The 24,890-nt window shown below is 38.2% G+C and overlaps 1 protein-coding gene across 22 annotated transcripts in view; it reads left to right on the top strand.

Moving 5' to 3' along the window:
* Herc1 (HECT and RLD domain containing E3 ubiquitin protein ligase family member 1) overlaps window positions 1-24,890 on the top strand; it is a 163,870-nt gene that overhangs the window by 77,290 nt on the left and 61,690 nt on the right. For 10 of the 22 annotated variants that reach the window (XM_076576547.1, XM_076576546.1, XM_076576556.1 and 7 more), the window contains exons 26-36: window positions 4,578-4,846; window positions 9,711-9,926; window positions 10,705-10,825; window positions 11,070-11,307; window positions 11,414-11,598; window positions 15,524-15,679; window positions 17,270-17,418; window positions 17,929-18,039; window positions 19,577-19,753; window positions 23,006-23,245; window positions 23,645-23,728. In XM_076576547.1, the coding sequence (XP_076432662.1) occupies window positions 4,578-4,846; window positions 9,711-9,926; window positions 10,705-10,825; window positions 11,070-11,307; window positions 11,414-11,598; window positions 15,524-15,679; window positions 17,270-17,418; window positions 17,929-18,039; window positions 19,577-19,753; window positions 23,006-23,245; window positions 23,645-23,728 (1,946 nt within the window). The remainder of the gene's footprint in view (window positions 1-4,577; window positions 4,847-9,710; window positions 9,927-10,704; window positions 10,826-11,069; window positions 11,308-11,413; window positions 11,599-15,523; window positions 15,680-17,269; window positions 17,419-17,928; window positions 18,040-19,576; window positions 19,754-23,005; window positions 23,246-23,644; window positions 23,729-24,890) is intronic. The other 12 variants (XM_076576558.1, XM_015997991.3, XM_076576557.1 and 9 more) reach the window with 3 other exon arrangements.

The raw sequence follows: 24,890 nt of genomic DNA on the forward strand, positions 1-24,890 counted from the left end.
TATGAACTTTATTCATAAGTTTATCAAATTTGCAACAGAACTTACCAAGTTATGTTGACAATTTTTGTATTTTGACAAATACTTAAAAGATTTGCCATAATTGTGCAGATTGAGCCAAGTATTCACAGGAAGATAATACCTTTTGCCAATGCTTGATAGACATTTCCTATGTGAGCTGAGGCTGTTATAGTGAAAGTGGTAGGATCTCAAAACAATTAAAAAAGCACTATCAGAAGCCTTATTAGTTCAACTTTATTGGTTAAAGTACAATTTAGTTCCCTTCTCTCAGGCCTTTCAATATGTTGTTAATATTTTCTTGCTAAAGTAATGCTGGAAGCATTGATCAATGTATGTTTCATGGTGTAGCATATGTGGGTGAAATGCTGTTTTATCTGTGCATTTCAAGTTACATAAAGAATGTAAATGTTATCTCCTGTATCAAATTTTTCCTTTTGTCTTCTGATTCTCATGTGGTAGCGTATTTACTCCTTTTTGGCCAGTTGAGCCCCAGAAAAAAGAAGAGCTTCAAGCAAGTACATGATGGCATGTTTAAATTTTTTCCCCCTTTAGCTTGCCTACATATTTTATGGTTTATAAAGTATGTATTGCAGCTCTGCCATGTTCATTTTGAAGATTCCATTTACGAACCAGAGTTGTAAGGACAAGTAAACAGTCTCAATGTCTTGCTGAACTGTTTCTTTAGTTGTCACCTCTGAGTTAGTAGTAAGCATTAGGCTTCATCTCAGTTACAGTGTAGAAGCCTTTGATATGTTCTTCAGATATGGGATTTACTATTTGAGATCAGACAATACAGAACAACCCGAACTGTTTGTTTAACAAAGTAAAATTCTGTCTCTCATTTTTATATGTTTAAATTTTGGAGCTCTGAAGTATTTTTTATGTCAGACTAACTATTTCAGTGGTAATTATTTTATTTATCCCAGTTATTGTTTTCTTGTTGTGTTGTTTGTTCTTTGAAGCATAGTCTCACTGTGTTGCTGGCCCGGAACACATTATGTAGCCCAGGTTGGCCTTGAACTCACAGAGATCCTCCTGTCTCTTCCTCCTGAGTACTGGAATTAAAGGTGCGCACCATGCCCCTGCAGTGCTTTGGTATGGTATCTTTCCTGTTTGTATGTTTTATTCATAAGGTGTTTATTTGAATCAAGTACCCAATAATTTTGTCCTTTAAGATTTTTCACACTGTAACTAGTAGGCCAAGTCTGACCTTTCACCATTTTTGAAAATTGGAACACAGCCATACTCATTTGTTTATGGACTGTTTTCTGATTACAGTAGCAGAATTGAGCAATTGTGGCAGAGACCTTATGGACCACTGGACTGTTTACTATGTGACACATAATAAGAAAAGTCTGCAGACTCCTGCTTTCTGAAAGGATTTAGTTTGGGCATGGCCAGTAATTCCATGGAATGTTCTTCTGTATATAAAGGCAGTTCACTGTTGCTAGATTAGTGGTTGAGCCTTTATACATTAACCAAGCAATTGAAATTTCCATGGATCTGTGAATTTTGAGTCATTAAATAACAGGAATTTATAAAGCTACTTCACACAGAATTAAGGAATCACTGTGAATAATTGGCAGATCTATCTGTCTGAGCTTCTGATTCCTCAGTGAGGAAACTGAACTAGATAGTCCTTCAAGTGTCTTTCATTTCTGTGGTTCTGACACTGGACAGTTGAAATTAGGGACTTGTTCTGAAAAGTAGCTTACATGTGCTAAGAGACAAAGACTCCTTTATTTTGAAATTTTGCTATTAAGTAAAACAAGCCCACTGCAGAGGAACTAAAAACTGACATTTGTTGGTTAAGGCCATATACAGCCCCTCAGTTAGAACTGCTTAAGAAAATGAGAAACGGGTGTCTTTAAGTTTCTGCTTTATTTAAAAAAAATATTTTTTACTTAATACATTATATACCCGTGAATTTTACTTTTTTCTATATCATATGAAAGCTATATATACAACTTGGAAATTTTTTCATATTGTTATTTTTCATCTCCATAAAACGGAAAAGAAAAAAAAAAGATTTCCCCCTCTGTATTGGAGATGGAGCCAAGATTTTCCTGCCATGCTAGGCAAGCTTTCTCTGTGGAGCTTCATCTCCAGTCCTGGAGCATTTATTATAAAGAACTCTTAGGCTTTGGAAATGGCTCGTGGATAAAGTGCTTGTGAAGAACCGAGACCAGATTCCTGGAACCCACATAAAGCTGAAGTACCTGTGTGCTTATAATCCTAGCACTTTATGGCAAGAAGGAAGAGAAGACAGGCCAATACCTTGAAGCTCATGGGCCATCTAATCAGGCATACATAGTAGCAAACAACAAGATATCCTATCTCAAAACAAAGTTGAAGGCAAGGACAGACATCCAAGGTTGCCCTCCGACCTCCATTTATGGGCCATGATATATGCTAGCCTCCACTCACTCCTCCATGTATATCGCATACCCCACCCCCCACACACATAGAAGCTATTGGAAAAAGAATATTTGATGAAAATATAAAAGGTACTTAAACCATCTACTCTTTGCTGTATGAATTATTTTTACTAGGATATTTAATAGTTTATAATATTAGTTCCCTATTATGAATTTCCATGTCTGATCTTAAAGCCCTGAGATTTAACTGGCATCAATGTAATAGTAAAAAAACAAGACTATATGCTAAGTATTATATTAGAGTATGTTCTTCTGTGGCCATTAGTGTGTAAGTAGTAATCTTTCCAAACTTTTCTGTCTGGTATAATTTAACAAGTACAGTTTTTTTATATGTATTTTGTTGTGTACCTTAAAATGAATTCCTAATATACAAAGTTGGTATGCTTATATGATAGGATATCGTATAGCAGCCAAACAATGAGTCATGGCTACGTATAGTAATTTGGATTAATGTTGGCAGTATTATATTGCATGAAAAGAATATATCTAAAATGATTACATAAATAATACTTCTTTTAGAAAGTAAAAAAGGGCTAAAATTGGGGCCATGTGGATAACTCAGTGGAGTGCTTGCAGTGCAAGTTTCAGGACTGGAGTTTGAGTCGCCAGGACCCACCTCAGGGCAAGCTAGGTTTGGCAGTCTACCTGTAACAGTTCAAGAAAGGCAGAGAGAGGGGAATTTCTAGAGGAAGCTGGATAGCTAACTAGCCAAAACATGGAGCGGTAGGTTTAATGTAAGACTCTGCCACAACGTGGAGAATAATCCAGGAAGACACCCTCAGTCTACTTTGGGCTTTTATATTCATGAGCATCCAGCAACATACACATGCAAAGTACATTATCCGTGTTTAGAGTGCATGTAAGACAAAATTCAATAACAGTAAAAGAAGAGAATAAGAAGCCTAGACTTCAGACTAATAAAAATTTAGATAGAAGGAGATAGTAAAAGATGGGTTGGAAAAACAAATTGATGCCAGTTTTTGTCAGTTTTATATTAATATTAAAAATATTATAAATATATAATTACAAAAGCAGGCCATGCATAGGACAATGACAATAATGTTTATTGTGAACCAAAAATTGTAATTAGCGGGGCTAGAGAAATGGCTCAGTGGTTAAGAGCACTGGCTGCTCTTCCAGAGGTCCTGAGTTCAATTCCCAGCACCCACATGGTGGCTCACAACCATCTGTAATGAGATCCGGTGCCCTCTTCTGACATGCAGGCAGAACACTGTATACATAATAAATAAATAAACCTTTAAAAAAAATTGTAATTAGCTCCCCGAGAATGTTTAAAGACAAGGTATATGAGTAGGACATGAATATATTTTATTTAAAGATAAATTTGGTATGATTTAGATTCTTGTATTCTAACATTTTAGAGTTTGATGTTTAAAGGTTTAACTTAAAAATATTCACCAGCAAGCTAATAATCCTTAGCTATGCAGTACCACTGATAATTTTGTATAGTTACTATTTTATAATAGATACCACGTGTTCTTGTTTGTGAAACTTTGCTTACTTTCTGTAGGAGCTTTACAACCTGAGGTAAAGATGCACATGATAGGTAGTGAGAGAGCTCCATATGTTAGTGAAACCCCCAAGTGATATTTATGTCTCCTTTTTATAAGTTTACTTGCCCTTGTACATTCACTTTTGCTAATGGGTCACTGCAGATGTGTAGGCTGATGTTAAGTTAGATGAAATCCTTTTTTCAGTGGGATTTACCAGTAGAGTCTAAGTGGCCCATTTGTTGTTGCTCGTGAGTAATGGTGTGGTGTGACACTGCAGAGCCTTTCTGGTTAAGCATTTTTGAGAGCAGCTTATGCATTTATTTTCTTCTGGTAGCGTGTTGCTAAAGCGCTTACATAGACACTGATACATCAATGAGGCTTTCTCTTTATTTTCTTACATTGCTCTATTTTTTTGTTTTTATTTTATACTATTTTTTACCAAAGCATTTGCCCAGATTCATTTAATGCATGCATGTATTCAAACATGAGTACCCATTTCTCACCACTTGGTATGATAGTAGCACTCAGCCCTCATCTAGTTTGAGAATGTGTTCTCTTCTCTACTTGATTGCTGCTGATGTATGGTTTTTCCCCCATTTTCATGTAGGTCCTATGCATAGTCAGTTGGAATCTCTGAGTGACTCTTGGACTCGCCTGAAACATACCAGAGATTGGTTGTACAACTCCTCTTACTCCTTTGAGTCTGACTTTGACCTTACCAAGTCTTTGGGAGTGCACACATTGATTGAAAATGTTGTAAGTTTTGTGAGTGGAGATGTGGGGAATGCCCCAGGTTTTAAGGAGCCGGAAGAAAGTATGTCTACAAGTCCCCAGGCCTCCATCATTGCAATGGAGCAGCAACAACTAAGGGCAGAAGTAAGTTGTTGATATTTACTCCTCGTAAGAGATTCGGGAAGCCAAAAGTGAACCACTGAAAATGTAATTCTGTGGAAAAACTTTCCCTTTCTTCTCTTTCATATCTGCCTCCCCTTCCCCTGCTCTGTGTGTGTGTGTGTGTGTGTGTGTGTGTGTGTGTGTGTGTGTGTGTGTGTGTGTGGTGATGTGATGTGATGCATGTAGATGTGTGCAGTCTAGAGGTCAAATTGGGTGTCCTCCTCTATGTTACATGTGCCACAGGGCTCCTAGGACACCTTGCTGGAGTCAGTTCTCTCCTTCCGTGTGAGTTCTGGGGCTTGAACTCTGGCTCCCAGTCTTGGCAGCAAGCACTTTTATCTGCTGAGCCATCTTGCTGGTCCAACTTTGATATTATTTTTCTGAGACAAGGCCCCTTCTGAATCTGGAGCTTACTGTTTTGGCTAGACTCTGTGCCTCACTTCCACCCCCAACCCTGGGATTACAGACATATGCCGTCAGGCCTAGCTTTTATATGGGTGCTGGGGGTCGAAACTCAGGTCTTTGTGCTTGTGTGGTAAGCTGTTTACCCTCTGAACTGTCTCCTTAGCCCCGACTTGAGCTTTTAACATCCTTTTCTTTTTTCTTTTTTGAGCTTCCATTTGAGTTTATTCTTAAATTCTCTTATTAGTGAGAGTAAGGACTTCAAGAGGAGACCCAGTTTCCCCAGTATCATTCAGCAACCACAAAGGGATACCAAAGTTCCAGTAATAATAGAGACTCATTGCTATCAAAGGTATTAAGAGTAAATTGCCAGGCAGTGTTGGTGCACGCCTTTAATCCCAGCAGTCAAGAGGCAGAGGCAGGTGGATCTCTGAGTTCTAGGCCAGCCTGGTCTACACAGTGAGGTCCAGGACAGCCAGGACTGTTTCATAGAGATACCCTGTCTCGAGAAATCAAAATCAATCAGTCAATCAATGACAGTCAGGTGCTCAACCCTATAGAAGACATTTCCATCCTCTCCAAGGCTCAGGGAGTGTTTCAGAAGAGGGGTTAGAAAGAATGTAAGAACTGGAAGACAGGGAGAATGGCTGCAAAACGCCATTTCTGGGCAATGAATAGCCATTGCCGTCGTGAATCTCAACAACTGCAATGATCACACTGGTTCTTCACAAGACTTGGCCCATTAATAAGCGTGCATGAATAGAGGAGGGGCTCAGGGGACCCCTCACCGCTAAACTGTCTCCCACTGGCTGATTTGTGGGAAGGAGGAGTCATTGCTTCAGTTGGGTGCTCACTGGTCTTTATACCCAGGCTCCAATCATCAGTCCCAATATCATGTTCACACAGATGCCCCGGTTAAACTAAATAGGTCACAAAACAAAACTAAAAGTAACAAATATGGGAAAGGGACAGGTGTGGAGGAGATTGAGTTAATATGAGTGAGAGGGAGGTAGAATAGGGTGCATAGAAAGAGTAACCACAATGCACTATGTACACTTAAGAAATTTGACATGCTTTTCTTAATGAAAGCAGCATGACATTATTTGAATCAGATAAAAAGAACATTTTAAAGTTTTTTCTTTTTTTTAATCATTAAGAAATTTTCTATTCATTTTACATACCAACCACAGATCCCCCTCTCCTCCCTCCAACTCCCTAGTCTTCCCCCTTAACCCTACCCCCATTCATTTTAAAGTTTTTACCTCAGAACAAAATAGTCGTAAGTCCTCCCTCTCCTAGAAAGGAGGTTGAATTGGCTGCCTCTCACAGCCTGTGTTCTGTACCATTTATCCCTGCACTAGGGGGTGGCACCATGATTACTGTGAATTTGAGGCTGGTCTAGACTATATAATTAGTACCAAGTTGGCTAGAGCTGCATAGGAGAAACCCTATCACAAAAGTAAAAGAAAAAGAAAAGAAAGCAAGAACAAAAAACTAGTGATTAAATCTCCACAATAATGATTGCTTCAGTAAGAACCCTGTCTTAGTTAGGGTTTCTGTTGCTATGAAGAGACACCATGACCACAGCAACTTTTATAAAGGAAAAACATTTAATTGGGGTGGCTGACATTTTCAGAGGTTTAGTCCATTATCATCATAGTGCAACATGGTGGCATGCAGGCAGACATGGTGCTGGAGAAGGAGCTGAGTGTCCTACATCTTGACTTGCAGGCAACAGGAAGTGGTCTGTCTTACTGGGCATGGCTTATGCATATATGAGAGCTGAAAGCCCACCTTCACAGTGACACACTTTCTACAAGATGACACCTACTCCAACAATGCCACACCTCCAAATAGGGACATTCCCTATGAGATTATGGGGGCCAGTTACATTCAAACTAACAAATACCCACTGATGAATAGAAACTTTCATGAGAAAACTAGGACACCCAGGATTTTGCATAGTCACAGAGTAACCCTCAAAGGTTTATTAATGATTGTTTTAACATGTCCACAGATCATTTGATATTTCTCCCTCCAATAGAAATTAAATCCTTTCCCCTTGTTAGTGAGCTGGACTTAGTGACTTGCTTCTAACAGAGTATGGGAAGGAGAAAAGAGTGATATTAGAAATCTGGCATATAGAACTTTAAAGCAATCATGATTAATATTATTAGTCATAAGTCATGTGGACATGATGTATCCTTACTATAATATGAGATTACTGAACTCTCTGGCTGTCTTCCCCAAATCCCTAGTTCTAGTCTAATGATGAGAAGTATGTGTTGGGGGCACAGGGTGCAAATCCAAATTTAGGAATATCCCTTAAGGTATACAAAGAGTACTCCCAAATTGTCATGATCGTGAAAAATGAAGACTGTATACTATTTCAGATTAATGCAGTCTTAGTTCAGGGCTTCTTGAACAATTACATTCATGATCCCCCCCTCTTTTGTTCAACCTGAGAAACTTTTACTCAATCCTGACTGTGGGTATATAAAATAGATATGCAAATCAAACATATACTGAGAAATTCTAAAGAAATTTCTTTTAAAACAATTTTTGGTATCAATTATCAAAGTTGAAAGAAAATTTGTACACTAATGAGATGGATTCGTGTGTGAGTGCATGATCCCGGCATGCATATGTGGAGGCCAGAACAAGAAGTCAGATATTGCCGGGCAGTGGTGGCGTACACCTTTAATCCCCCGACTTGGGAGGCAGAGGCAGGCGGATCTCTGTGAGTTCAAGGCCCGCCTGGGCTACGGAGTGAGTTCCAGGAACGGAGAGCCTGTAGAGGCCATTTTTATTCAAACCACCACAATTACTCTCTGCTTTATTGCTCTGAACCTCTGTTTGGCTAGACTAGCTGGCCAGTGAGCTCTTCGGAGTCATTGTTTCTGACCTCCAATGTTGGGGTTACAGATCCACAGACCCTGCTTTTGTATGAGTGCTAGGGGACTAAAACTCAGTTCATCATTCTTGCAGAGCAAACAGTCTTGCCTACTGGACCATTTTCCTGGTCCTGAGGTTGATTTTTTTTTTTTTTTTTTTTGGTTTTTCGAGACAGGGTTTCTCTGTGTAGCTTTGCACCTTTCCTGGGACTCACTTGGTAGCCCAGGCTGGCCTCGAACTCACAGAGATCCGCCTGGCTCTGCCTCCCGAGTGCTGGGATTAAAGGCGTGCGCCACCACCGCCCGGCGAGGTTGATTTTTTTAGTCCAAATTTTGCTCATCTTTACTGAAGTAGTCATTACTGTGGGAATTGAATCTAAAATTGAGATCTAGTCTTTTGTTGTTCTTCTCTCCCTCTTCACTCCTCCCTTATTCTAGAGATAGAGTCTCTCCATATAGCTCTGGCTGGCCTGATCTAATTGGGAACTAGAGAGATGGCATAGTGATTAAGAAAGAGCACATGCTGCAGAGACTCAAGTTCTGTTTCCACTACTCAACTGAGGTGGTTCTAAAACTGCCTGTAACTCCACTTCAAGGGATCTGATTTCCTCTTATGGACTGTTTGGGCACCAGAATGCACAAGGTGTACATACATACACTTGGGCAAACATATATACACATAAAGTAGAATAAGTCTTAAAACTCGGTTAAACAAAGAATCTTGACTGAGGAGTTGATGTTGCTGGATATAAAGCATCTTCAGCCTTTTTCAGAGTTGATCATCAGTACTTTGATTTTTATGATCATGATCATTACTGTTGAGATCACTGCTTCACGTAAACACTGTCTTTATAACTTTCTGTAAATCTAAAACCACTTTAAGTAGTAACTCATGTTTTATTTTTCAAAGAAGGATAGGCTGAGCAATGGGTAGTTCTATAGTGTGTAAAGAAGGTAGAATCAGAAACTCAAGTGAGCCTTGGACAAACCATGGAGAAGTACTTCAGATTCTGAAGCTAAAGAGTATTCATTCTACATAATCTTACTACTTGTACTTATAAAACTATGTAGTTTTGACCTCTTCTCTCTTGTTTGCTTCATAGTAGCTCTTTGAGTAGGTTAGATACTGAACTGTTGAGTCTCATTTTGCACTTGAAGAAACTGCGACTCATGAAGTTCATTGACTTTCCTAAGAACACACACGGTGCAGAAGAGTATGGCTTTGATACCTTGGCTCCAAATTCTACATTTACTACTTTAAAAACTGGGGTATATTATTTAGCATTGGAGCACTTTAAATCCTGAGTTCAGTCCTCAGTACCAACCTACCTAAACCTACTCTTCCCATTGTATATGTGACTTTTATATTACAATATCTTAAAAAGGCTTTAGATGTATCTTGATTTAATAAACAATAATAACAAAATATTTATCTTAACAGATTCCTAGAAAATGTCAGACTTTCTTTGTCCTAAATAACATATTACCTGTGCTATACAGAATTCTTTATGTTTAAGTTTAGTGAGACTCTCAAATGTTTTTCTTTCAAGCTTCGTTTGGAGGCACTTCACCAGATCCTCACTCTGTTGTCTGGCATGGAGGAGAAGGGTAGCATCTTGCTGACAGGAAGCAGATCAAGTTCAGGCTTTCAGTCATCCAATCTGCTCACATCTGTGAGGCTGCAGTTTCTAGCAGGGTGTTTTGGTTTAGGCACTGTTGGACACACAGGAACCAAAGGAGAGAGTGGCCGATTGCATCACTATCAAGTAAGTGACATGCGTGAGCAACACCTTGTTCTGTGTTCAGTTCTTTATCTTTTTACATAGCCAGCTGGATGATGTGGCACTTGGTGATGTATATGACCAAGGTTAAAATTCTAAAAGCTTTTAAATTACTTAAGATCTGTCATTGTCTCGATAGGTTTGTAAGTTATATTACAGTTAGGATTAGGTAAGCAATCATACTGTTGTGCTTTTGGATTCTTTGTTGACTCAGCTTTATTAATCTATAACCAGATAGGGTAGAGCTAGGTAGGAGTTGGAATTTGGGAATATGAATTTTAATACTTTATATCTTAGACTTGGTTATTCTTCCTGTTTCTTTTTTTCATTTTATAAAGTTTTTATTCTGTTTTTTTGTTTTTTGTTTTTGTTTTTTTGCAACAGGATCCCTCTACATAGCCCTAACTGTCCTGAAACTCACTGTGTACCATGCTGGCCTCAAACTCACCTAGATCTGCATGCCTCTGTCTCCCAAGTGCTGGGATCAAAGGTGTGCACCACCTTACCTGGCACTTGTAAACTGTTAATTTTATGTCTTTATTTAGATAGGCAAAGTTGCTTTGGAAGGAAGGAGTACTACACAGAATCAACTACCAATCATTTTAAATTAGTTTTGTTATAAACCTTTCATATGCTGTAATTTAGTGAATGATTATTACCAGAGGGCCCTAGCATAGACTGAGGGCTAAAATGTTGTTACTTTTTTTTTTTTTTCCAAAATGGTATTATCATTGCTGATTTTAAAAGTAACTGTGTAATTTAGGATGGGATCAGAGCAGCTAAAAGAAATATTCAGATTGAAATCCAGGTGGCTGTCCACAAGATTTATCAACAGTTGTCTGCTACTCTAGAGAGGGCCCTTCAAGCAAATAAGCATCATATTGGTGAGTAACTTTCTGCAAACAAAGATGAAGGATGTCCATTTTAGCTTGAGGTTATGGCAGAGAATTGACTCTATTTTATGTTTAACACTAGTAGACCAACTGACAAACAAGAGCAAAATACTTGAAAATTGAATAGTTCTTTATATTATTATTTATGGTTTGGAGAAGCTTATTTTAGTTTCAAAGTTTATTTCAAAGAGATTCTCAACTGTCTTTCTATTTTTGTTTTTGATTTTTTTTTTAGAAGCCCAGCAACGTCTTCTTTTGGTTACAGTTTTTGCCCTCAGCGTTCATTATCAGCCAGTGGATGTTTCATTGGCAATCTCCACTGGTCTGCTGAATGTATTGTCACAGTTATGTGGCACAGACACCATGTTAGGACAGCCCCTGCAATTGCTGCCAAAGACTGGTGTTTCCCAGCTTAGCACAGCTTTGAAAGTGGCCAGTACAAGGTTGCTCCAGATTCTAGCCATCACTACAGGGTAAGTATTACAAGGTCTTAGAAGAACTACACGAGGCCTGCTTTTTCTACAGTATTTATCCCTTTTTGTATTCTTGTTACTTAATTTTTCCTTTCATTTCACATAGAACCTATGCTGATAAGCTGAGTCCCAAAGTGGTTCAGTCCTTGTTGGATCTACTCTGTAGTCAGTTGAAGAATTTGTTGTCCCAAACTGGTGTACTATTTATGGCCTCCTTTGGAGAAGAAGAAGGTGAAGAAGAAGAAAAAAAAGTTGACTCCAGTGGAGAAACTGAAAAGAAAGATTTCAGAGGTAGTATAAGCTTTTTTCTTTTTTATTACATACAGATACTTGTTGAGTCTCCATAGTGTGCATATGATAAGATGATTGGCTTCTTTCTGATAAGATAGGAAGGATTTTTACAGAGGTTGTGTACAACCCTTTCTCTGCACATACATGTGATTTAGATGAACTTCTGACTGAGCCGCCTCTGCTCTGTTCACTCTGCTGCTGCTTGACACTGCTGCTCAGCTTGGCTCTAGGGATGTAGATTTTAGGTGACCGACTTCTCCAGGCTACCTGGGGAGAGGCTAAGGTGCTTTCTGAGTTATTTAATTCTAGCAAATCTCTAACCACAGTCCTGATGTGAATGGTTCCCTGAGAGTAGGGGCTTTGATAAGTTGGCAGCTGGGTTATAACCAGAACTAAACTAAACACATACTTTCTTACACTTGGCCAGTATAAATTTTGCTTGCTGATACAACATTTGTTTTATAGTGAACATGGTTTTTAGTTTCTTTCCAGTTGTAAAATATCTTGGCAAAAGCAACTCAGGGGAGGAAGGTTTTATTTGGCTTACAATTCCATATTAAGTCCATGTATCATAGAAGCTACACCAACAGGAACTTCAGGAACAGAGAGCAGTGGCTTTCTTTCTTTCTTTCTTTCTTTCTTTCTTTCTTTCTTTCTTTCTTTCTTTCTTTCTTTCTTTCTTTCTTTCTTTCTCTCTCTCTCTCTCTCTCTCTCTCTCTCTCTCTCTCTCTCTCTCTCTTTCTTTCTTTCTTTCTTTCTTTCTTTCTTTCTTTCTTTCTTTCTTCATGGAATATGCAGCTAAGGTAGTTATTTCCAGTGGAATTTATGCCTGAAGCAGTAGAACTACTGCCCTCTTTAATCCAGTAGTAAAGGTCTAAAATTGGTCATTATTCTGAAAAGATTGTGAGTTACCATGTGTCATTCTTAGAGTAGCTCTAGGAGCCTTTAAAAGTCCCTTTGGGTTAGGTGGACAGACAGAGGAGAGCAAGCTCTTCAACATTCTTTCTCCAGTCCTGTCATCTGTAAAATAGGGGTGATTACACAGCCAGCTTGTGAAGATTGTGGTGAGGACCAAAGAACTGCACAGAACATTATACAGCACATAATGAAGGTTTAGTGGTTGTTAATATGTAATAGTTTAATAGATACTATTTGAAATGAAATGGCATTTAGATCATATTAATACTGCTGACTTAAGTGGGGGGGGATAAAGAAAAAATACCAAACAGATACAAAATGATAAAGTGTTGTCTCTGTTGTCATTGATTCAGAGTTGTGACAGAATCAAACCTGTAAGCGGATACTGTACAGTGCAAGAAGCTCAGAAGAAATATCTAAGAAAAGTTACAGAGTTACTTTTTAGCCTATAAAGCCCCAAGATAATTGGACCCTTAGCTGGATGTGCTGATACATGCCTAGAATTCTAGCATCGTAGAGGTTAAGGCAGAGAAGAATATCAATTCCAGCCCAATTTGGGTTACATAGCAGTGCCGTATCTAAGAAAACAACAAAAATTGGGATCCTTCAGTATCCATCCAGTAAAGAAAAGACACAGTTTTTCCAAGACTGAGTTTTGCTGTGTATAACAATAGATAAAGCCATGTCAGTTCCCCTCTAGTTATCCTAGAGAGAGGGCTCAGTTTTGAAAATGGCTGGGAAGGAGACTAACTGTAGTCATCAATGATCAGTCATTCAGAATCCGGCTGCTTAGGTATGAAGAACATCCAATATTTCTAAAATACATAAGTAAAAGGAAGGTGTATCCTTTATTTCAATTTAGGAGTGTATCATCAGGGTGTTATCAACCAGCTTTATATTTGAGGTCTCCAGGCCCAAACTGGCCTTGAATCTATGATCCTCCTGCCTCACCCCTTTTCTCCTGAGTGCTGGGATTACAAGTGTGCACTACTACACGTGGCTCTAATTTAATGTTTTAGTCCAGAAATCCTTGCTCAAGGTAGGAGATAGAGTGCACCCGTTATAAAGAATAAAAGAAGGCTTCCTAGAAGAGTTAGCCTCTGCACTGACTCTTGAAGAGACGTACAGGGAAAGCTTAGAGTGAAAGTCAGAAGTACACAGGACAGGCTGGCACTTCTGTGTTCTTTGAATTAATATTATAAAAAATTGTTTTGTATTTAAGTAACGAGACAAGGTACGTTTGGAGGAAATATAAAGAAGTAATTCTCAGTTTCCTCTCCAGTTGTCCCCAGCTGTTTAGTTCTGTCATAGTCTTGTTTTTCCATCTCAGCACAACAGAAGTCTTCTGTGCTGGATGTTCCTTCCTGTGACGGTCTTGTCAGTGTAGCATGTACCTTTGCAGAAGTCTCCTCTCTTTAACAGGAGACTTCTCTTTGTATTCTCTAATGGAGCATTCCAGAATATCTGTGAAAGTAGCACTATAGATAATTGTCTCCAGATTGTTACAGATGTTCATGTTGTGTTCTTGAGAACTGGCATGCTGTGCTTTTGCCTTATTGGCAAGTCTAGTCCTCTCTGCATGGGACAGTGCCAGGATAAGCAAATGTGAAAGGTAATTGTAACAAAGGATGTGTGTGTGTGTGTGTGCTATAGGGATGGTGGATAGTTCTGTGTGGCTTCAAAGTCAGGAAGCAGAGAGAGATTAATTCTGGTGCTCTGCTTACATTGTTTTTCTTTTTTATTCATTCTTGGGTCTCAAAGTGGATAGAGTAGAGGAAAACATTGAGAATTGTCCTAAGAGAAAGGCTGATGCTGATGCTGGTCTGGAAACTGAGACTGCTGGTTAGGGCAGGATTGTGTGGAAGGGCGTATACATGGAGTTGGCTTCCAGTAAACTAGACTCAGTTCTAGAATGTGGTTTGTTTTGTTTTGTTTTAGGATCTGAAAACATAGTGTGTGTGTGTGTGTGTCTGTGTGTGTGTGTGTGTGTGTGTGTGTGTGTGTGTGTGTGTGTGTGTGTTTTAATTTTAAATTTATTTATTCATTTTGCTGGCAGGTAAGGGGAGAGCTTTCATGAGTGTAGAGGTCAGGACAACTTGGGGGAATCAGTTCTCTCCTTCTACCATGAGGGTCCCTGGGAACAAACTAAGGTCCTGGTATTAGGCGGGTCCCTGGGAACAAACAAATCTCCTACTCACTGAGCCAACTCACCATAAGATCTCTTAGAAATGTGATACTTAGATATTGGGCAGGAGAGCAAGAATCATAGTTTTTCTGTTTTTGAAGGTGTAATAAAAGTTATGAACTTTCTTCCTAGTCAAACACATGTAAATATACACTTGTTGATACACTTTTAGAGGTTTACAGACCATCTTCCCCAAAACACTATATACTGGAATTCTACACTTGACTGACTATACATTGCTTTTTGAAATAGCAATTTTTTTAAAAAAATTGGATAAAATAAGTACTTGTATATTATACTAGGTATTAGTGTCCAGATACCCAATAAGAAGCAACTTTTCAGGCAGGAGAGATTTATTTTGAGTTCTGGTTTGAGAGTGAAAAGGTATGGAGTGTGAAAAAGCAGGAATGTGGAAGTCACATTACAAGTCAGGAAGCAGGGGGCGGTGGATCGAGGCTTAGCTTCTGGGATGGTTGCTGCCCACACTCAGGGTGGGTCTTCTCTCCTCAGTTAAACTTCTGGAAACACCTGAGGTGCATCTCCTAGGTGATTCCAAAACCTGTCAGGTTGATATTGAAGAGTAACGGTCACATACACATTCTAGTATGCTTACTCTTCTACACATATAAAAGATATTTCATCAGGGTACACTTCAATTTTTACCTTTCTTCATTCTCTAGTTTTCAAAAATTAGCAGTTTATTGAAAACCTAGACTGTGAATTAGATTTGTGCTTAATGTAATTGAAGTGTAAGCTGGATAAGGTAAGCTGTATCTTGTTGCCTTTCAGTTAAAAATGTAAATTTATCTCTTCATTTTTCAGCTGCTCTTAGGAAACAACATGCAGCTGAACTCCATCTAGGGGATTTTTTAGTTTTTCTTCGAAGAGTTGTGTCTTCAAAAGCAATTCAATCAAAAATGGCTTCCCCCAAATGGACAGAGGTACTTCTAAACATAGCGTCTCAGAAGTGCTCATCAGGTATGTTTGTTGCCTTTATTAAGATAATGCTAGAATTTTAACAACACTGGACACCTGATCGTGATTTCAAGACTTTTCTTCTTTGACTTTTGATTATTTATTTGATTGATAGAAAGTATCAATTTTGGGGATAACAATTGGTAAAGAAATAGTAATGCTAAATGGTGCTGGAGAAATTAAGATTTACACTAGAGAACTTGGCCCTATTTATTCATATTATAAAATGTACTAAAAATAAATAGAGATGTATATAGTATATAATTTGCTACAAGTTTGACCTCATTTTACATTGTCAGAGCAGAGCTGAATTTGTCTGTCCCTCTATCATAATGTGATTTCAGTTGCTTTGATTGTGACTTCTGTTTTTGTGGTGTCCTGACAGTTCTATGTAAGATTAATTCCTGGTTCCAGCCTAGAAGTCTGGTAATCTTATTTATACCTGTTACTGATAGTCATTTGCTAGTCTGGTCTTTCCTCATATTTTTGATAAAGTATATATAACAAAAATTAAAATTTGACCATTTAAGTATACATATACGGTTCAATGCCTTAAGCATTTCCATCCATTTCTAGAACTTTTTTCATTATCCCTCCGTAATGTGTTTGAAACATGCAGAATCATAATATAGTATTCCATGTTATAGATTCTTTATTATATATGTTTACATTCTCAATATTCTTCAGCAATGTTTATCAACTAGTATAACTTAGAGCTTCATTTAATGAAGTGAAGTTTATATCATGTTTTTAAAGCATAAAGTAAATGATACTCAATTATTTTCACTTGATACTAATAGTCATGTCTATAAGAAGAGTACATATTTATGCACCAAAATTTTGTCTGTGTCTTTTCTAACTTTAGAAAAGTACAAACTATTTACTGTGCATTGAAGGGTAACTGTGATCAACATATAATATGTACGTGTATGAAATCTTAAAAGCCAAAGCAGTCACCAGGCAGTGGTGGCACACGCCTTTAATCCCAGCACTTGGGAGGCAGAGGCAGGCAGATCTCTGTGAGTTTGAGGCCAGCCTGGGCTACAGAGCAAGGTCTTGGACAGCTAGGGCTGTTACACTGAGAAACCCTGTCTCAAAACCACCTCCCCCCAAAAAGAAACAACAGCAACAACAAACAAACAAACAAACAAACAAACAAAAACCCTTACCAAGCTCTGAAAATGGAAATGGATTAGAGCAAAGGGATGAGAGCATATGCTTAGGCTTCAGATGCTCACAGACTTTAAAAAAATTCCACTTCTACTGAAGTATGGAGTTCTGGTTAAATTATTGAAGTCTCTGAGCCAGTTTCCTCCTTAAACTGAGTTATAATTCAGACTCTGAATTTAGGATTAATGTATATGAAATACATACACTACCTCTGAAACATGTGGTTGTAGTGCTTGTCCAGTAAAGACATAAATTGAAACATGTACATGAAGTACGTATATATACTAACAGGCATAGATTGGGTCCAGAATTAATGTGATAATAGGTTAAAGTCTATTTTAACAGGTCTGTTTCATTTATACACTGCTTTGTAGCCTTAGGAAAAAATTTTTATGTGAAGTTAATTTTCACTCTGGGTACCAGTTACTTTGATAACAGGAAGACTGGTCTGCTGCCCTCCCCCAGGCATTCCTCTCGTTGGTAACTTAAGAACGAGGCTTCTTGCACTTCATGTCCTTGAGGCTGTGCTACCAGCATGTGAATCGGGAGTAGAAGATGACCAAATGGCCCAGGTTTGTATATTTTTAAATTGGTGGAAAATACTTTTCAAATCTGCAGTGTGATTCACCCCAAACTGAGAGTCACTACAATCTCTTTAGTTGGAAATGTGTCTTTACATCGAGACTGTACATAGAAGTGTAGTCTCTGCTTCTACGATAGCTTTCTTTAGCCTTCGTTCTTAAGGAAGGGGAAGAAAACATTGTGGGGTGTAAGAAATAGAGGAGTAGAAAATACATGTGAGTCCAAAGGAAAGGACAGTCTGGAATTTCTTAGTGCGTGAGACAATAAAACCAAACCAGATGTCTCCATCTAGAAAGGAAACATAAAAACAAGCCGTTTTGTAGTGAGCTGATGATCTTGTAAAATTAGAAGTATTCCAGATAGAACCACCAGAAGTAGCTGTTGGATATTAGTATAATCAATCTTCATGTGCCATTGAATATTACAGTATATGATAGCTCATAAAAATATGTAACATTTCTCTTTATAAATTTTATCTTTCTTTCCTTTCAAAACACCAGGTTGTTGAACGCTTATTTTCCCTTCTGTCGGATTGTATGTGGGAGACTCCCATCGCTCAAGCCAAACATGCTATTCAAATAAAGGAAAAAGAACAAGAAATAAAACTACAGGTAATCAATTCTTCCCCCTGAAAGGTGGTGTTAAGCCTCATATGTAGATACACTAGTGCCCATCTCTGTCACTGGGTATAAAGTCCTACTATGAGGGGCCTTGCTGTAGAGTTTACTCCACAGCCTCTTTGTGTGTTTTGTTGTCTTCTCCACTGACTACTCATCTCAGTCTTCTAGGCATGCTTTTTCTCATCTTCACTTCTCTCTTTTTTTTTTCTTTTTCTTCTTTTTTTTTCCTTTTCCTTTTTTTTTTTTTTTTTTTCCCGAGACAGGGTTTCTCTGTGTAGCTTTGCACCTTTCCTGGAACTCGCTTTATAGACCAGACTGGACTCGAACTCACAGAGATCCGCCTGCCTCTGCCTTCCAAGTACTGGGATTAAAGGCGTGCGTCACCACTGCCTGGCCTTCCTCACTTCTCAAATCATATTTTTTTTCTATGAAGCTTTCTTGATCATCTTTCTTGTCCTCACTACTGAGATTCTCAAAGGAGTAAACTACACATGTCAGCCACTTTTTACTTCTCACTTTCTCTTCAGAGTCTTAATTACTTATCACCCATCAAGATGCCAAATTCCATAAAGTGTTAACATTGTATTTATAGTTGTTTTCCACTATCTGTAGGGAATTGGTTCTAGGACCATCCAAGCTTGCCCAGATCATTTGATTAGTCCCATATAGAAAGTGGTATGGTATTTATATATGATGAATGAAATTCTCCTGTAAACTTTGAATCATTTCTAGGTTCTCTAATACTTAATACAGTGTAAGCTTGTAAAGAGTTGTGTCCCATATATCCTATGTGATGAGAAGAGTACAGATCTATTTCCAGTGTGTGGTTGGTTGAATCTGTGATGTAGAACCTGGGATATAGAGGACCCACTGTTTGTCTTTTTGTCCATATCTTATTTGGGTCTCCTGTATACCCGTCCTTGTAGCCATGAAGCTCCACTGATTTACCTTCTAAATAAGATTCTACTTCATACACGTCAAGTCTTAGCTTAATTTTCCAGATTTCACAGTTTTCCTTCTGCCTTAGAAAATGGCTTTCCATTCTTCTAGGTTTTTCTTTCTCTATTTAAGTGTTATTATGTGACCTAGTCCTAACCACCCCACCCCCGACCTCCAAATCACATCTCTTCTCTTTTCCATGTTCAAAGAAGCCTTATTTGACTCTATATGCCATTATGCCTAAATTTTAAATTCTCTTATATTAACTCACACTTGAATGATAACCAAATAGACATCTCATACTTAGTATATTAAAAATACCATTTTTAGCACTCCATCAATTCTGTTCCTTCCCCAACTTCTAGTTATTACTGAAGCAAAAAGCCTAGATTCCAGTCTCACTATGTAACTGACTTGATTAGTCTCTGTGTACTCTAAATGAACAACAAGCTCTTTATAGGCACTGTATTCCTACTGCTTTGCACAGTATCTAAAAGCTGATAGGTATGTAATATCTGTGGGATAAAACCGAGGAATGTACTTGAGATCTTTTTACGCCCCCAAACTGACCCAGCCACCTTTCTGGTAGAAGCAAGGAGAGCTGGAGGAAGAAGATGAAAATCTCCCCATACAAGAAGTCTCTTTTGATCCAGAGAAAGCTCAGTGTTGCATTGTGGAAAATGGACAGATTTTAACTCATGGCAGTGGAGGAAAAGGATATGGATTGGCGTCAACTGGGGTAACTTCTGGATGCTATCAGTGGAAGGTGAGGAGAATTCTTAGTAGTTGTTTTATTGTTGTTGTTTTGTACTTTTAGTCTTTTAAAAAACATGCTTATGGGGGAAAGCTCAGGAGGCCTCAATCCTAGACAAAGAACTACAGGCAGCTAAGGAATGTTGAGATCAGGAGAAATAGTCTTCCCCAGGGAAGAGCACACCAATTGGCCACTCAATATCAAATGGTCAGCCCTGAAACTTAAATAGAAGTTACATTATACAGACTGAATAGATTGTATTTATGTGTTTAGGAACACACACACACACACACACACACACACACCACCACCACCACCACCACCACCACCAACAACAACAACAACAACAACAATGAAAGAAAAAGAGGCCATGAATTTGAAAGAGAATAAGAAAGGGTATCAGATGGTTTGGAGGGAGGAAAAGGAGGGGAGAAATGATGTAATTATATTACAATCTCAAAAAAAATATTTAAAAAAGAATTTTGGTCCCATTTGTTTGGGTTCTTTAAGAAAATGAAACCTTGGAAAGACTTACGTTTTGTGACAATACCTGTCATGGTATTGTAAGTGGAAGCTGAGTAAAGGAGATACATGAATTGTGCTATTCATGGAACACTTCTTTAGTCTAAAATTGCCTTACATTTAAAACGAAACGTTAAAAGCATGTGAAAGGGGTCACACAGAGCTCACAGTTCCCCTATTAGTGAGAATATGCCATCAGATATGTCCTGTTTTTGCCTGTGAAAGCTGTTAGAGATACATCACCAAAGGCTTTTTACTAGGTGCAGCCTTATTACCTTTTGCATGGCTTGTGTTCTCTCTTTAGGTTCCCAGAGGAAAGATGGTAAGTGACCTCAGTCTTATTACTTAGAAAAACACTTTGGGCACAGCAAGCCAGCCTTATCAGTTAAGGAAGGTTGTTATTTTTATTATTGGGTTTGTTGTTCTTTGTTTGTTTATTTTCCAGTCAATGGAAGGAATAGTTTATTGGTCAAGTTCCCCAGTTCCAGCCGAAAGACAGCTTGCAAGCAGGACTTTGTCTGCTATATTAACTCCCTTTTTGTACTCAGTCTACTTCTTTGATTCTTGTGTGTCATGCATTATAGTAAAACTGTTAACAGGACCCCATGCAACTGGTGAGATCAAACTGTAATATTGACTTGTGCCATTTAGGTGTCTTAGACTTAGCTAGTTAAATTTCATGTGGCTTCATTCTTAAGTTTTTTGTTTGTTTTTTATTTTGTTTTGAGACAGGGTCTCACTGTGTAGCCCTAGCTGTCCTGGAACTCACTCTGTAGATCAGGCTGGCCTGAACTCAGATATCTACCTACCTATGCCTCTCAAGTGCTGGGATTAAAGATGGGCCACCACACCTGGTCCATTAATAAGTTTTTTGTATTAATATTTTGCTGTTCATGTTTGTTTCTTGAGACGGTGTCTTGCTGTATAGTCCAAACTGGTTTTTAGCTCAGGATTCCCATCTTAGTCTTTCAAAAACACTCCCATGATGGGTATGTGCCTCCAGGCTCAACTTGTATTAACTTTTAAATCCTGGTTTAGGTATTTGTTTAACATAACACAATGCTGATAAGTCTAGGGTTGAACTGCTGTTGTTATAGAATGCACACAAACAAAATACAGTCCCATAGAGTGTATATTAACATACTGCAAGCCAACCATCTATAATTGTTAGAGCACCTCTACTCAAGATACCTATTGTCAGGTTGTAAGGCTACTACCCTCTCAGTGTAGCCTGCCATTATGGAGCCTTCCACTCTCCCATGTTTCTGTTTCACTTTGAATGGTTTAGTCGAGTTCCTTGTTCCAGAGGGACTGTCTCAAGCAGTCAGCTTGAGCAGTTTTGTTACCTTTGATGTTATTTTGTGTGTGTTGATGACATTGGAAGGTGTTTGGTGAGAGAATCGGAAATAGGAGCTTACTCTTGCTGTCTCGTAGTCTGTCAGACTTGAGGAAGGCTCAGCAATCAGCTTGAGTTTCAGGTGATCACTGCAGCCTTCAGGGCAGTGCCAGTCTTCCCCTGGCAGGGCGAGAACAGTCTGGAATAGTTTTAATGCCTCATGCCCTCCCCACACCCTCTTAGACCTTGGACCTTGGTTTTCTCTGTGTTGTAAGACACGTGGGGTGCCCAATTAGTAATTATAACTTGATTTTTTTTCTATCTTGATCATTTTTTAATTTTCATGTAGACCTTTTGTTCAGATGAGTTGAGTGCAAGAGGGACAGACAGACAAAAGAATTACCACACAAAAACTTTTTTGTAAAGAAATAAGCAGAAAGGTTAGGGGTTGATTAGGATAAAAATTCCATGTTTTTTTTTCCCCAAAAAATAAGATTAAAAGACCTACCTGTTTAAAAAAAACAAAACAAAACAAAACAAAACAAAAACCTACTTGTTGGGGATGGAGAAATGGCTCAGTGGTTAAGAGCACTGGCTGTTCTTTCAGAGGACCTGAGTTCAATTCCCAGCACCAACATGGAAGCCCATGACCATGTGTAACTCCAGTTCTGGGGACTCTGATTCCTCTTCTGACCTCTGTAGGTTCCTGCATGCACATGATGTAGAGATAAACACAGGCCATACACTCATATACTATAAAGTATACCTCTTTTATCCTGATTGTATGTGCAATAAAGAGCCTTGAAAATACCAATCTCTTCCTGGGGCCAGCTTAAACAAATACACTGCTTTACGGAGATGTCCTGTGTGTCAGGAGAGAGGTGAGGATTATAGAACCAAACTACTCGTACCTAAACCAGAAAGCTGAATGAGCACAGTAAGTCAGAAGTGAGCATCACTAGCAGGGGTTGAGTCAGTCCCTTAAAGAGTGGCAGGAGGATGCTAGTCCCTGTAGTTTCCCATCCTTTTTGAATCAAGTGTATATAAAGAGTAATCGAAAGATCTATGTGTAAGGAAGTTTACACTTTCTACAAATAATTTTCTAGAAGATTCCCTTAGCATCATAATTAAATTGTAAGCTAAAATCATTTACTTTAAATGTTATAGGTGCCAAAGGTTATTCTTTATATTTAGAAGGTGAAGAATAAATTTGCCTTATAAACTGATGAAATTATTTCACTTTTATGTTATTTCTTCTTACACTGAAAAGAAAGTTAATATCTTTCCATAAGTGTGTAAATATTGTTTACAACTATATTTCCAAGTCTCAATTAATTTATTAATAGCACAAAGTTTTTTTAGTACTAATGAACATTATGAGTTGTTTTTTCTTTTTCTTCTTATAGTTTTATATTGTGAAGGAAAATAGAGGTAATGAAGGCACATGCGTTGGAGTTTCTCGCTGGCCAGTACATGATTTTAATCACCGCACTACCTCAGACATGTGGCTCTATAGGGCTTACAGTGGTAACCTCTATCACAATGGAGAACAGACTCTGACACTTTCCAGCTTTACTCAAGGGGATTTCATTACCTGCGTGTTAGACATGGAAGCCAGGACCATTTCCTTTGGGAAAAATGGAGAGGTACTGAAACCTGTTCACAAACCCTACTTGTACTTTTTTTCCTTTTTTTTTTTTTCCCCAAAAATTAAGTTCCACTCATTATCAAGTACTGGTTATTTAGTGTATAGATTATTTACTTTGCTCTTCCTTTTTTTCTTTTTTTGTCTTTGATACTTTCTGGTTTTTTAAATTATCCTTGTCAAACTAACAAAAAGGTGGTAAAGATCAAGTCAGATTTTTGAAACTAGCAAATAGTTTAGGATCACATATTGTATGTAGCGTTGCCTTGGATGGAAGGGCAGTTGATATATGGCTCTAGTAACTTTTGTTCTATCTTACAACCTTTGAATTTTAATGTGACTACATAGTATCAATTTTAAAAGCAACTTCAATTTCCTTTGCTTCTCTGTTACACTCTAGGAACCCAAATTAGCTTTTGAAGATGTGGATGCAGCCGAGTTGTACCCATGTGTCATGTTCTATAGCAGCAACCCTGGTGAGAAGGTAACAGAAGCCCAGCCTGTACTTATGCATAAGGGGTCCCGGTTATTGTAAATTAGTGCTATGTTAGTATGATGCAGAGGTTATAAAATAGAAAGGTATCGCTACCATTAAAAGTCCCTGGCCTGTGGAAGTCCTTCTTCTAGGAGGGTAGATAATTTTAGGAATTGTCTTTACTCCATATTAAGCAACTATCGTTGTGTAGCAAACCAGCTTGCAAACAGTGACACTGTGAGAGTTACAGGAACTATATTAGGAGTAATATGGTTCATTGGTAGTTATGGATATGAGAGGAAATACTCAAATGTAATAAGATAACATTAGCTGAATAACGGAAGTTTAAGTTATGGTGGGAGAGTTTTCAGGCCTTGTAAGATGTTACAGATTTAAATGTGATGAGAACAGTATTAAGGGCATACAGTCTCACTGAAACCGTTTTTTTGTACTCTTTATGTAAAACAAAAGCAGAAACAAGCTTTTCTTTGTGGGTAGTGGTGATGTTTTTCCCTTTCCCACATTTTTACTGGAGGGTGTAATGTAACTTAGATCTCTTGTCGAGAATTTCTAGTGGAATTTTATACTAAAAAATTTTCAAGTTAAATCATGTATAATTTTCTTATAATGAAAGTGTTTGAGGGCTGGAGAGATGGCTCAGCGGTTAAGAGCACTGGCTGTTCTTCCAGAGGTCCTGAGTTCAATTCCCAGCAACCACATGGTGGCTCACCGCCATCTGTAATGAGAACTGGTGCCCTCTTCTGACCTGCTGGCATACACTCCAGCAGAACACTGTGTGCATAATAAATAATCTTTAAAAAAAAAAAGGGAAGTGTTAGACTTAGTAGATATTAATCATGAAAATATACATGTGTATATTTATATATGTATACACATATCATCTATAAATATATACATACACATATATATATAAAGTTTCAAGGAATCATAATCTAAGATTAGCCATTCACAAGACAGAGAACTTCTTGAACATGTAGCTAATAAACTTCAGGTAAAATAGAGGCTGCTGAGTACCTGATAGCATCCTTTGCCCTGGTTGTGTTCTTGTGCCCTGGTAATATTCTTGAGAAAAATAAATAGTTAACATTAACTATTCACAGTGAACCTAGTATTGTACTAGTAAGTGCTTTGTCTGTATAACTTTATTTTT

The sequence above is a fragment of the Peromyscus maniculatus genome, chromosome 7 (genome assembly GCF_049852395.1).
Source record: "Peromyscus maniculatus bairdii isolate BWxNUB_F1_BW_parent chromosome 7, HU_Pman_BW_mat_3.1, whole genome shotgun sequence".
Classification (NCBI taxonomy): domain Eukaryota; kingdom Metazoa; phylum Chordata; class Mammalia; order Rodentia; family Cricetidae; genus Peromyscus; species Peromyscus maniculatus.